The 14,360-nt window shown below is 42.3% G+C and overlaps 1 protein-coding gene across 4 annotated transcripts in view; it reads left to right on the plus strand.

Moving 5' to 3' along the window:
- KALRN (kalirin RhoGEF kinase) overlaps positions 1-14,360 on the plus strand; it is a 467,474-nt gene that overhangs the window by 164,922 nt on the left and 288,192 nt on the right. For all 4 annotated transcript variants that reach the window (XM_063400879.1, XM_063400874.1, XM_063400877.1 and 1 more), the window contains exon 3: positions 982-1,096. In XM_063400879.1, coding sequence (XP_063256949.1) covers positions 982-1,096 — 115 coding nt within the window. The remainder of the gene's footprint in view (positions 1-981; positions 1,097-14,360) is intronic.

Genomic DNA, 14,360 nt, shown 5'->3' on the forward strand with positions numbered 1-14,360 from the left:
ATACTTTCCATTGAGAAGTGCAAACTCATGCATTTTTAGAGCTTGTATGCAAGGTCCTTGCAGTTCCATAGTAGCTTGTTGAGCTGTAGTTTAGCTGTAAGTTTTTCCTAGATAACAGTGCAAACATGTATCCTACAACACACCATTCTGGGAAGAAATCCTGAGATGATAGGTGAAGAAAGAACTAAACATTGAATGAGGTGCTAGATTTCAGTTTCAATCTTCTTAAACTTTATTTACAGGACAGAATAAAATAAAGTGCTGCAGAATAGATTGTATTTGCCTCTGTATTTGTGATTGTATAGTTCAGGGTAGAGTTACTGCTTTATGGCTAGTCCTTTAGACAATTGTTGTAAAAGATAAAGGGCCAGACACTGACAGTTTAAAGAAGCAGTTTTTAGGACAGGAAAACTACAGGAAACCTCCTCCCCAAAACAAATGTTCTGATTGCCAGCAACACTTTATAAATGGAAAGCTAAGACGACATGAACTTCTAATCAAATTTTTTATTCTAATGAAGCAGCTGATAGATTAGAACATTGTGTTGCATAAACATTACTGGATACATCACTTCAAACTGGCAAGGACATGGTAAACTGCCTTGGAATGAATGGTGCAACACAGCAATAGTGAAAAATGCTTTCACTTTCTTGGTGTTGACCAGTTTAAAACTATCCCCACAGTAGGATTTCATTAGCATCACCTGCTTGGAGTAGCAGATATATTAGGTTTGATGGGATTAGGTGAAAGAAGTGCTAGTAGCAATTTTCCTTGTGTGGGCTTTTAATTTTTCTTCCTATGTCCCCCATTTGGAGCTCCAGCAAATGCAAGCTTGTCTTCCTCGATTAGGCGAGTCTGAAAGCTACAACGTGTGTGCAGACTCTTAAGTGTGCTGTAATTTCTATTTATCAATTCAGTGCACGTAGTTTTTTTGACATGTGCTTCCTGCCTGATTTTCTAACAATCCTTTATTTTCCACAGGTGGCCGTGATAAACGAGGTGGTCCTGTCTTGACCTTCCCAGCCCGCAGCAATCATGACAGAATAAGGCAGGAAGACCTTCGTAAACTTGTGACTTATTTGGCCAGCGTGCCAAGGTAAAGCCAGAAAGAAAACACTTCAAAGCTTCGGGAGGATGGGTGGGTGGGGAACTTGTTCTTGGCAGTTGCTGATTTCCAAGTATTAACATTTAGTACCTCAAGTTCTTGGGGTGGAGGAACAAAAGTGTTCCCTTCCTCCTCCTGTGTGCGCTCTGGTGGTTTTTATGGCTCACATGGCAATGCAGGAGCCCCACAGTGGAGGCAGTGGGAGCAAACCTGGGCTTCAGGCTCCTCACAGCCCCGAGGAGCAGCTCTCAGTCTCCATTTCTGTGCAACTGTTTTAAAGGAGTGCAAAGGGAGGCATGCTTAGAGATCTGCAGTTAAATATAGCAAACCGGAGAGAGCCTGCTGTCTGTTGTTGCTTTTTAATACCTTGTGGGAGGCTTGGGAGAGCTGGGGTAGGGGGCTGCAGTTGCTGGGGAGGAGAGTGCCTGTACAAGAAGGCGGATCTTCCTATCTTCCTGCTCCAGTACTTTCCAGAGATTTCTCCAGGCTGGGAAAGGAACATGGGTGGACTTAGGAGGAAGCTTTCAAAGAAAAGCATTTCAAATTGTTCTGGATCTAAACCACCACCTTTCCCTGCATTAGTCTCTGTGGCTCTCTTCCAACAAGTAAGTCCCCATCCTTTTCCCAGGGATGCTGGAGGAAAGGTGTGTTGCCAGAGCATATTTATTTTTTCAAGCTTTGGGAGCTCAGTTATAGGACTCAGGCCCCAGGGAGGTATTTCTGATCCAGCCTCAGAGAGTATGAGACTGCATATGCCCTCATGCAGCTTCCTTTTCCTATTTTTAAGCTTGTCAAGTATCCTTGCCCAAAATCCACTGCACCAGATGTTGAGGTGAGTGTTACCCCAGGGCAGGTGAGGGACTGAGAAGGGATGCAGGAACACATCCTGTGCCACTCAGGAGCTCCTTCTCTTTCAGCCCCCCAGAACATGAGCTGTTAAACAATGTTCATGTTTCGGCAAAGAGTGTGAAGTTAAGACATGAAGGGCAGAGGGGTTGGCTGCATCTGGAAGTCAGGAGGTGAGGGGCTTGGAAATGCACTCAGTTCCTTAAATACACAGTGTGCAGAGGACAAAGGTTGTGTTTGGTATGGGAGAGGGTCAAGGGCTGTTTGGAGACTTAATCACAGGATATCATAAGTCCTCTGGTGATGCACATTTTGCTTTGTTGAACTTGTGATCATCAAGGTTTTACTAATAAGCTGAGTCTGATATATTTCTGATGGATTCCCATTAGCACTTTAAGACATCTAATTTTTTTCTTAAATCCCTCCATTGCTGTATAGACAAGCCTCTGGCACTGACATAAATGCTGTGGAGAGGCTATGGGAGATCAGAAGGTTATTTCTCCCAGGTCCTCCTAGTCCTGTTTTGTCTGGTGCAACAGCTGTGAACTTGCTGCTCTAGCAGGGAAATGTGATCACAAACTTCATGGGTTTGGCACGTGGGATTGTGTAACCTGTGTGGTGTAAGGAAACACTGAAAACTCATTTTCCCTAAACATTTTGTTCACTTTAACAAGGGCAAGCAGCAAAGCTTTCAAACTTATTTATGTTTTGGAAACAAATATATGGAAGGAACACTTGGAATTCCTATCACTGGCTCTCAGTTCATGTTTATTCCAAGATGAGTGCTGTAGTTACTAACTACATCAGCCATCCACCAAAATAAACAATTTCATTAGCAGAAACTCTGAACAGGATGTCAGAAGAAACTGCTGTGATGTTGAGGGCTATAAGGAGAAGAGTTTTCTTTCTGTGCTAGCTGAAAAAGTAGAAATTCTTTAGGAAAAAGAGACTGCAATTTATCATATTGACACCAGGATAATAATTCTTTCTTTATTCTTGGTGCATTGGTTTCTGAGTGAGACAGATTGCTCTCCACGTTGATACTATCTGTCACTTAACCCTTGTTTTATATCTTAATGGAGGGGGCAGAGGTGGCGCAGTGCTGGGAGCTTGGAGCAGGTATGAGATTGGTGATGAAATGTGATGATAGATTAGGGTAAGTGAAACCAGGGTCTTGCTTGCAGTTTTCAAAGTTTCTGATTCAGCTTTCTGCAGTTCCTTCTTTGAAACCAGAATAATAATGTGGGCTTTCTGAAAGCAGCTATGTTCCTGAGCTAGAGCAGAATAGTGAGGGCTTTCATGCAGCTGGGAGCCACAGTCAGGCAGGTGCCTGCAGGCAGTGGGGTTTCCTGTGGCTGAGGATTACTGCCTGGGGGTGAAGATCTAGGAACACAGCTTGTTCCTATCCTGAAATGGTAACCTTTCACTCCATAGTGCCTGGGGTAATTTAAGGCTTCTGGAAGGTTCAAAAGTGTGATCCTGTCGTTTTGGGTAGGAGGAAGAGGTTGTGAGTGGGTATCTGACACTGTGAACTAATGTGGTCCTGGTTCGGTGCCCTACGTTGGTTCTTTCAGGCGTATCACAGGGTCCTTTTCTCTAAACAGCTCCACTGTAATTAGTTACTAAGAAACGAAGACACTATTCATTAGATGTAAAGATAATTCCATGGATGCCAAGTTTCTACCGCTCTGCCATTTTCTGCTTGGTTTACATTTGCACTAATGCTTTCTGGTAGGCGAAGCTGTATTTCTCGTGACTCAGGATAGCTTCTATTTACATGCAAATTTAAATGGATGAAATGTTTAGAAATTTGGAGGGCGTGACTGAATCTAGGATAACATGGTGTTTATGATCAGGGGAGCTGAGGGAGAATTCTCTGGCCTTGCTGAAGATTTTATATTTTAAGACCAGTGCAGTGCCATCTATTCTGGTAGACTGAGCTTTGATTTACGTGTGTGTAAATGAAACTAGCACCGAGCCAATCTCCTCTGCGAGCCCTTTGGAATTACGAATTAAGTTATGCGTAGGCTATAGGAGGATAAAAAGGAGACAGAATATTATTAGCCTGAGTTATCTCCTCGCATGGTGAAGCAATATGATGAAGGAAATGTTCTCTGTCAGCTATAGTGAACCTTCCGGCTGAACACATCAATCTGTTCTGGAGCCAAGATAAGCAATCTTCTGTGCTCTCTGCAGAGGGGAAACCCGAGATGCCTCAGGGGCCCGTGTTTTTAAAGACATCTACTTTTTATTTGTGCTCTGTTCAAAAAGCTGCTCAAATGTTTCCCTGTTCTGGGGGACATCCAGGGCTCGTAACAGCAGCAAAGTGTTTCCAAGGGCCACCCCTGTGTGCTTGAACAGCTCCTCAGGGCTGCCCAGCTGGATGAGAGGGGCTAGGAGCAGTAAAACGACTGAAGTGCCCCTAATGATTAGTTTAATGACTGGGGCTTTGTAAAATTAGAAGAACAATACAGGGAATGGCAAAATGTAGCAATACTCACCCACTCTTGGATTTATTTTAAGCTCTTCTCTGGTGACCTGTGGTACTGTGTATATTAGCTCCTCTGGCCGGGAGTGGTGTGAAACTCATTTTGTTGATTGATAGGAGTTAAACCCTAGAGCTCTGCTTTCTGTTATGTGATCTTAGCACAGAAGGAGCTTTTGAGGACCTTTTTTTTTTCTTTTTCCTGGAAGCTATTGTAGATCTACAAAAATAACCATCTATTTAAAAAAAATAACACCAGGGACATCATACTAATTTTAGTAACTAAATATCTGGTGCCATCGATAAAATAATTATTCCACCATACACTTGTTTCAAAATACAGCAGTAAAAAAATGCAGTGAAGCTAATGAGCCTAATGGAAATGTAATATTTTCTTCAGATATAATTTAAGAAGTAATTGTAAGGTATTTTGGAGAAAGAGGTTTATTAGAAATAAATAACTGATATGAGTGCTGGTGAGTTTAGGAGGGTTTTACCACTCTGTATCCAGTTCAAATCCAGCCTCTACCGTATGTGGCATTGGGCTGTGATGTTTTTATCACTCTGTTAGGGACTGGGGGACTTCTGTTGAAATATTGGTGCTCTTACCTTGTCCCACTGAAAGGCTTCTGAGCTCAGTGCTCTGTGTTGCTCCGTGTCCCCTTACTGACCACGTCAGGGCCAAGTTACACATTCACTGCTTGTGGAAATCAGCACTTCAGAAGAGGATCTCTGATTTCCTTCCAGCTGTGCTAATAACCTGTTGAGGCACTTTATTCCTGGGTGAGTGGACAGTGGCCATAATTGATGTTGAAATTCTGCAGTAAGTGTCTACAGCTGCAACCTTGGAGACTTCCATTTACCAGAAGCTGCTAGAAAATGTGGACTTCCTAGAAGTGCAGAGAGAGTGATAAGAGCTGTCAGAGACTGGGGAGCAGGAATTATGAGAAAGATTGAAGGTGTTGGGGATGCTTACGTTAGAGAGGGAAAGTAAAGTGATGTGTTAAAATACACTGTGCAAGCCTGAGCTAAAGTAAACAATTTAGTCTCAGTGTACATGGAAAACGGGACAAAAAGAAAGTGATTAAAATCCCAGATTGAAGAACTGAAGCAGGTTTCTGTATCCTCCCCATCTTGGAGACCCTGTTAGGAGGTGTGTCAGGAGAGAACCAGGTCTTGTCACTCCTGTCTTGCCTCGGAGGCATGAAAACAACAGTCACTCCAGCTTTTGTGATACTGTTTTGTATAAAGATGTGGGGTTTTTAAACAGACACACAGTGTCCTGTGTTTGTTTTTAAATCAGCCCAAACCTAAGGTAAATGGGAGAGTTTTGGTATCTGTTTCCAAATTATTTCCTGCTTTCACTGCCTGTTGCAGTTTTTCTGGACAGCGTAAGGTCCTATCTTGCACAGCTCTGGACCTGAAGCAGATTCTTCTTTTTCTCTGCCCACCATGGGAGCTGAGAGTGCTCCCTGAGTGGTCCCAGCCTGGTTACCTGCTGAGCCCTGCTCTGCTGTCCAGCCTCAGAACAGTGCCAGTGTTTTCAGACCTGTTGTGTGATGAGCAGCACAAAAAGCAAGAGACTTAGCTTTGTGGTTGATGCACTGTGAATTGCACAGCTCGTGCAGCCTCCTCCCTCCAAAGACTAATAAAAGGCAGGGTAAACTGGGGTCTGCTTCTCACTTCCACCAGTAATCATCCATATGGGTCTAACAGAAGTCTCTCTTTATTGGGAAATAGAAGCAAATGTGATTAACTTAACGTTAATATTGAAACAAGCTTATGAAGATTTCATTATCTTGTTTCAGATTGTGAGTTTGGGAATTGAAATAAATAAAATAAAGGTTGTTGTTCTTTTAAGAGTGAATTCCTTATTTAAAGTGAATTCCTTAAAGTACTTTCAAAGGGATTTGCAAAGTATTTTCTAAGTTGTTTATCTTGTATCCAAACATTTGTACTGTTCTGGAAGACCTGAAAATATCTTACTATTTTTTCCCCCACTAAGTTCTACAATATTCCTTTATTTTTAAGTATAGCTTGCTCCATTTAATTATATTTTAATTGTATTTCAATAAATAATTGAAGTTACTGATTGCCACATGCAGAGAAACAGGGATTTCAAGTTGTCATTGTGTTTTTAAGCATTGTATTCAACACTCAACATCTGCTTAATTTTAGGCTATAAATCTACAATTGAAAACAGTTAATATGAACGAATCTCTCCCTTATTATGTCTGAATTATTTCCAAGGCAATTGTTCTATTTTACAGTGCAGGAGAGGGAGTTCAGTTTTCTCCTGCTGCCAACCATGCAGACTCATGCTGAGATTTCAAAGTCGTGTTGGTTTCTTTGTGGTTCATCTAACATCTCCAGCACAAATTCAACGGGCTCATAATTTGAAGACTTAGGATTGCAGAGGGTGGCCCTACAGGCCGAGTTTAGCATAGAAGGGAAATGCACAGGTCTGAAGAGAAGCTGCCTTTCCTGGCACTGGGCTGTTTTCAGCCGAGTGTGAGCTCAGTTGTACCTTCTTCAACGGAGTCAATGGATAGGGCTTGTAGAGGGCACAAGTCCAATGAAATAAAAGGTCACTGCTTTACTTTGTGCCACTCCCAGGTAGCAAAGTAAGCATCTCTACCCGGTTCAGGTCCAATGCCTTTTGGTTGTACTGGTCTGGCCTTTTTGGTTCAGCCCTGCCCTCCCAGCTGTGGTGTTTCTCCTCCCTGCAGGCAGTGCACTCAGGCTGCAAGCTCAGAGCAGAAGGATGGCAGAGAGTGGATTCCTTCTCACAGCCCCCATCTTCCCTTGTCCTCTGTACTGAAAACAGCCAGAAGGTGCTGCTGCCCAGCCACAGCCCTGCAGTACCACCACTCCTGCCCTCTCTCTTTCTTACTGGGAGAAGAGCCACAGGAGAGCTGTTAAAACCCTCTGAGCACACTCAGAGCTGCCTGTGGCAGTGCTTCCTGCCAGGGCCAGGAGAGCTGACCTGGAGACAGCTGCCTCCTCTACGGCTGGTGAATCCATGCAGTGACATCACCTGAGTCCTCTCAAGATTTGGTGAGCTTTGCCAAGGCCCTGAGAAACCTCAGCTCTTCTCTCAGGGGAGCCTGAGGTGCTGCTCAGCTCCCCTGCAGGGGCTGTGGGGTGCTGATTCTGGCTCTCACACAGATGGGTGCCTGTCCTGTGCAGCCGCTCCCTGTGTTGCTGTATTTCTGATAGCAATCTTGTAGTACCTCACTGCATTTCCAACAGAGGATTCTGGCTGGGAAGGATTCTGCTTGGATTTCTCCAATTCTGGATCCAACAGCAAAACAGCCCCCACTGCCATTAGTGCCACCCATCCCTGCTGGGATGAAGGAGCCACCATGGCCTGGTGCCACCCAGTGGTGCTGGCAGGGTCTGGGGCCTGCTCCCATCCCCTGAGCTGTCTCACGTAGGGCTGGGCTGTATGCTCTGCTTTTTGAGCTCTGTCCAGGCTCTCGGTCTGGGGATTAGATCAGCATTGTTCTTCCTCCTAAATGGCTTTTGCATGTTGGTTGTGCCGGCATCTGCTGCCTGGAAGAAGGAGCTGAGGTGATGGAGAACAGGCAGAAACTTGTAAACTAGGATATGTCCTGCACCCCTTCACTGGTGACGGAGCTGGCGGGCACCACAGCCTGCTATAAATTTTATGCAGAGCATCATTTTCTCCATCCTCTTCCTCAGTGGCTCTCTGAGAAGTGTTTTGTGAGTGTGTGCAGGACACCTCCCCGTGCTGCCGTCCCTGGCCTTGGCCCCGCCGGCGCTGGTGTAAAGCTCTGCGTGTTCCTCACGGGCCTTTTAACCAGCAGACCTGTGGCTCCACAGTGCTCTGAGAGATCCAGGCAGCAGTGACTGGGAGAATTCCTTGGAGAAGGCAGGCGTGTGCTAATGTGAGCAATAACTCAGAAAAGCTAAAATTAGCCGACAGAGAGGTTTTGTGGGAGTGTTTCACTGGCAGCAGAGCTGGCACAGGCCGTGCACAGTTCCCTCCTGAAGCTGTCAGCAGCCATCAGTGGAATGTGAGCTGTTCAGCCAATCCCAAATTTTCTTTTAGGTGATCTCTTTCCTACAGTTTTTGCAGAGACTGTAAAATAGTTTTTTCTCATTCCACTATGGATGCTTGTGTTCCTCATCAGTAACCCCAGTATGTGCTATATCCTTTTCGCTATTAGAAATTATTACAATTTGGAAGTGGCTTATGCCATCTCTTCATGGATGTCACTAGAAGCAGGAAAACAACTGCTGTGCTTTGCAGTCTGCTTTGTAATGGACATATTGTCCAAGGTATGGGCAATGTCAGTGGAAAGCTCTTCTAAACTCCCTTGGAGAATGGATGAGACCTTTACTGTATGCCAACATGAAGCGAGTAATGGGAGACACAGAAGTGGGGTTGTCTCGGCCTGGATGGGCTGATCCTTATCCTCACTGGATGAATGGAGGTGTTGGGGATGCTGCTCCAAAGTCTGGGTTCCCCAGTGCACAGCGTGGGTAGGTAGGACTGAGGATATATTTTCAGGAATATAGTTTTAGCCATATCTCCAAATGAATAATAAAGAAGCTGATGTCATCGTGCTGTCTGTCAGTCACCGTTAAACCAAATCCATCAGAGAAAATGCTCAAGAATATTAAATTTCTACAGATTTAATGAGAATGGACAGCTGCATCAAGGAAAGAGACCTAATTAGTGTCCACAGAGAGGAGAAGGTGGTCTGGACGCAGCCCTTCTCAGAGGCTGGAGGTGCCCAGCTATCCCGAGATCATTTAAGAGGCACGTTTGTTACTAACCATTAGAGAATCAATGTGCAAACCACTATCAAGGGTTTGACAGTTCCCATGCTCATAAAAGCATGTGCTAGTTTATGGTATTAGAAAATTTGATCATATTAAAATAGAACAATGACCAATTCATGGTAACATGTGGGACTGAGCATGTTCTGATGTTCTTATAGCATGGAAAGTATGTCTCAGGACTGGCAAAATTTGTCTCAGGATGCTCAGTTCCCTGCTGTTTGCAAAGGGAATTGGTATCCAAGTGGTGTAGACAGTTGTAAATCTCATCAATGGTTCCTTCTCATTTTCCACAAGGTGTTCCTAACCAAGTCTGTGGTGTTTTATGCCTTCCTTGTGGATCCTGGCGCTGCTTCAGAGTTCCCTGTGGATCCTGCAGCACTGCATGCAGCAAAACATAATTGTAATTCTGTGGTGTGAGACTCTTGGGCTACTTAGATTAAGAGAACAAAGAAAGGGAGAAAGAAATACTTTAATGCAAAGTAGAATCATAAATAAGAAAAATAATTCTAGACTCTCTCCTTTCTCCCCAGGAAAAGGCAGCAAAGTGTAATTCAGACATGCTTTTGGTTTGGCAAACATTGTCTGGTCAGCAATGTGTGCCACAGTGTATTTTTGTGCTATTAACAGGGGAGAATTGGTTTCCCTGACTGTGTACATAGGGCTTTATTTTATGTCTGACTTTAAAGAGAAACCTTAGTCTCTAGAGAATTTTCCAGTGATGTAATATTTTAGAAAGAGCCTTTGTGGTACTTCACCAAGAAGGCAAAGCACCAAACCAGCTTTCCCTTGTCCTGCAACTGTTTCCAGGGAAATCTTCCACCTCTGAAACGTGCCCACACTATTGTGCAAACAAGAGAAAGTAGGAACCTGCTGTAAGCTTGATGCTGTATTTACAAGGGACATCTTTGCTGAATGGTCCCTTTAGTTAAAATTATTGAATAGAAATTGTAATAGAGCTTGGGCTTTGTAGAATAACTGCATCTCTCTCCAAAAATCATAGCAGCAGTTCATCTCTAGCCAGATCAGGCTGCTTTCATATGCCTTTCCCTTCTCTTTCCCCCATTTCACATGGGAATACAAGACGAATTGACAGCCTCTAATATTAATGCTGTGTTATTAGAAAACTTTCACTAGAAGGATAAGTTAAGTTTTATAATCTATTTATTTGAGGGTCTGCCAAGCCAGAGGCTTGTGCTTTGGATGTTGTCTTTGAGGATTGAGTAAATACTACCTTTTGAAGTTTAGTTTGAAAGAGTTGCTAATTAAAAGTTATTTTTGCTTGGTAAACCATATTAAACTGATATTAAACCACATTAACTGATGTTTTACATCTTGAAGATAGAAAACCCTAAGTGGTTTTATTATAGATACGCTGCATGAGGCAGAAGCACACATCCCTTTAACAGTGTGCACTGATTAGATCTCTGATTTCTGGGAAGCAGGGTCTTAAAGCTGCCTTTCCCATCCTGAATTGGGAGTACTCTGTAAGAAACTGGCCATGTGCTGTGTCACTGCCTGGCCTTAGAAAATGCACTTGGAAATCCTGTCTCGTTATGAAATGCATCATTTTACCAGGCAGCAGTTCTAGGGAGTGGAAGGAGAATTTAGGGGAGAACAGTAATCCCAAAGGTGCCTGATTGACTGACGGGTGATCTTGCACATAAGAAGCATGGCTGGAAAAGCTTCCTTGTTAATAAAGTGTTAGTCTAAGAATTATTCAAGTAGGCAATATGTTCTTTTCCTTTAGGATCTCTTTTTTTTCTTTCATTCTAAAGACAGAACTCAACTCTTACAACATTGATTAATCACATCCAGTTTTGCTGTTATGTCCCCTTATTTCTCCATTCATCTCTTTCTACAACATTTGTAATTTAGTTCAGAAACTGCATCTGGAGAAGCAAACATTTCTGGGATCACAGATTAGTTAAGATTTTGCTCCCCACTGGAGATTTGTGGGTAGGAGCTGCAATTCCATTCCAAAATCTAATTAAAAATCAGGTATATAGGAAAGTAGTGAAAAATCTTACCCATAGGAAGAATGTCTGGGAGCTCAGCTTTTTAATGAACTGTTAGACTAGGAATCAAATACACAAGCAGTATGTGCAGGTTTTTTAGGGTTTTATTCTTCTCTCTTCACAAGGCAAACCTCAACTGTTATATCATTCCTCACTTACCAGGCTTGCTGGAAATCTCAGTTTCTCTTTACTTTCCAGAACAGCCACCCTAATGATTTTGCAGTGTCGGATCATAAAATCGTAGGTGACATGGAAATAGGGTCAGCTAAAAAGATTTCCTGGGATTTTCATTTGGGAATGGATTTTGTAGGACACTTCACCACGGTAGTTTTAGGGACTGTTAAATTGTATCTGTGTATTAGCATCAGCAGCACTTACCCGATGACTTGTTGGGCACTACTAATTACATGAAGAAGACATAAATTTTTGTTAGGTAAAATCCACTCAATACCTTTGTGAAAGAGGCCATTTGAGAATTCACCTGCTCTGATTTGGATACTAGATTTAGAAATGTTCATCTTAACAAATAAGATGCTAGTTGTCCTCATGATATAGGTTTTACATTCCCAGGAGCACTTAGAAAATTAAAGCAGCAATGTTTGAAGAACGTACAAAACTTTGAGCAGCATAAATCGAATGTATTGGATACGATACCAATACAAATCTGTTTTGATCTCCATTTTTGGGCTTTTGAAATTGGTGACAAGTCAGTATTTCCAGAAGCTGAAGTCCATTTTGTCAATTCTGTGCTCACATTGCCCTTTTAAAGGCAACTGGCTTATAATTGTTTTTACAATGAAAGCATATTTTCCTCTTTTTTTTCTGTGGGAGGATACAAATGCACAAAGAACTTTAACTGTGTTCATGCTGCCTTGAAAAGATGGCAGAAGTCAAATGTGTAATTAGGGATTCTGTTAAAAGTCTAATCCCAATACCTGTGAACATTTTTTGGCACATAGCTTTTTGTGTCATTGCTTTCCTTTTTGTATTTCTTATTCTTTTGGCCAAGCAGCAAGTTTCTTTACAAAGGAAATTGTCATAGATATGCTGGGGTGTTATTCATTCTTTGTCAAAGGCCGGTTTTGTTTTTGAGTGAAACACTCTAAAGCATAATACTAGACCCTGTTTTATTTAACACCTGATTACTCATAGAAAATCCCTTTAAAATCCTTCATAAGATGTTACATTTTAAGATGATACAACAGGTTATCTTAGCATTCTTATAATGTAGGTTTGTTCTTGCAGTGCTAAAATTGAATGTTTCCAACACTGGGACCCTTTCTATGTCACAAACATTCAAATAATGGACATGTTCTAGAAGCTAATGATAAACTGTTTTAGGTAGATAGGGCAGAGAGAAGATCAAAGAAATCATTATCACCAGACGATGTAACAGGATTTTTTGGGATGGATTTTAAGGTAGTTGGAAGCAAATGAATATTTTAGGTAATTTTATGAGTTAGTCTTAATTGATTTATCAAACCATTAGGTCTTGCTACTTCTGATGGCTGCCTCCTGTGAAAGTTACAGGATTCCCCTGTTGATTCTTCCAGGCTACAGCTGACTTCAACAGGATCTGCATGAACTTGAAATATATATCTGCTCTGCAAACAGAATCAGGCAACAAATGAGTCTCAAGACAACAGACTAGAGAGGATTTTTCTGGGATAGCCATTACCAAGCTCTCAGGCTTTTCTACAAGTCTCGAACATCTTAAGAGCGAATAAAGATATTTATTCATTGTGTAAGTTGCCAGGGGCATAAGAAGGAAATCATCAAGGTGGAAACATGCATTCACCATGTCTTCTCTTACTCACAAATGAAAGGGGGATATCAATACTTTTTCAAGCTAACACATTAATTTACTACAATAGATTGGAAACTGATGCAAGAAGTCAACCAAAGCAGTAAAAGGCCTGCTTGGCCTGCAGGCTTCCACTTACCATGTCCTTTTACTAATTCTTGTTTAAGTACTGTGATCCTCCTCCAGAGAAGCAGTCAAGTGTGACCATGTGTCCATCCATATCCAGCAAGTGTAAACATGTGCCTCATGCACCATCTTAATTGCTTAATGAAGCCCTTTCTATTGTGAGGCACAACCATGCAAACGGGAACCAGATGGAAGATATTTTTATCAGGCGGGCCATAGCACTAAAGAAACATGGTCACTGAACATTGCTGTCCTTAAAATCCCCGTCCACACAACATCCCCACAATGTGATAATTCAGGCAGCAGCCCCTGCCAGCAACCCAGACCCAACCTTACCTCCCCTCTCAGAGACCAGCAGCCTGAGCTTGCTTGAGGGACATGAGCACACACTGACAATTATTTTAGAAGGGTTCATATCAAAGAAGGTTGAAACAGTTTTTTACATTTAGAATCAAGGTTGGTGGGGTTTTTTGGAGCCATTAGTTTTTCTGGATGATTTCAGCAGTTTGTATAGCATCACCCTTATAAGAGACCAGTGCAGTATTCTTTTTGTTTTCAAGTGGTAGGAAAAAGTCTGAGTGTATTTGAGCTGTTTTCTCTGCTGTTTGTCAAGCCTGGTATAACAACAGAGGTTCTAACTTTTTTCTTTAGTTTCATGTTATTAAGCACTTAAAATTATGCATTAAGGTAATGCTCCTGTGAGTTCTGTATCAAATCCCAGTAACTGTGCTTTTGCAGTCTTTTCCACTATAGACTTTGAGTACTAGTTTGATTGTGCTGTGATCACTGCTTTCACTCCACACAATACAAAAAGAGCAAAATCCTTGATTATAATTGCAGGCATTGTTTATTGTTTATTTGGCCAGGCACTTGCCCAGTCCTAATTGACAGCCTGAATTGTGCAACATGGTCATCAAAATGGCCAAGAGCTTTTGTGAATAATTCATGGCTTTGACAAACACAGTATCTGCAGGTTTAGTAGCAAAATTAGCAGCAGTGAAATAGTTAAGAATTCTGGTATTTAGGCTGCCTGAACTGGGTTTTCAGTTAGCACCCCAGTAAGATGGAGAATGCAAGTTCATGTTCTAGTCTCATTGTTTCTTCCACTGGCTGCAGACTCAGCAAGACAAATGTGCATTAGCTTATATTGTCAAGGCTATCTTTGCA

Source organism: Prinia subflava, chromosome 6 (assembly GCF_021018805.1).
Source record: "Prinia subflava isolate CZ2003 ecotype Zambia chromosome 6, Cam_Psub_1.2, whole genome shotgun sequence".
Taxonomy (NCBI): domain Eukaryota; kingdom Metazoa; phylum Chordata; class Aves; order Passeriformes; family Cisticolidae; genus Prinia; species Prinia subflava.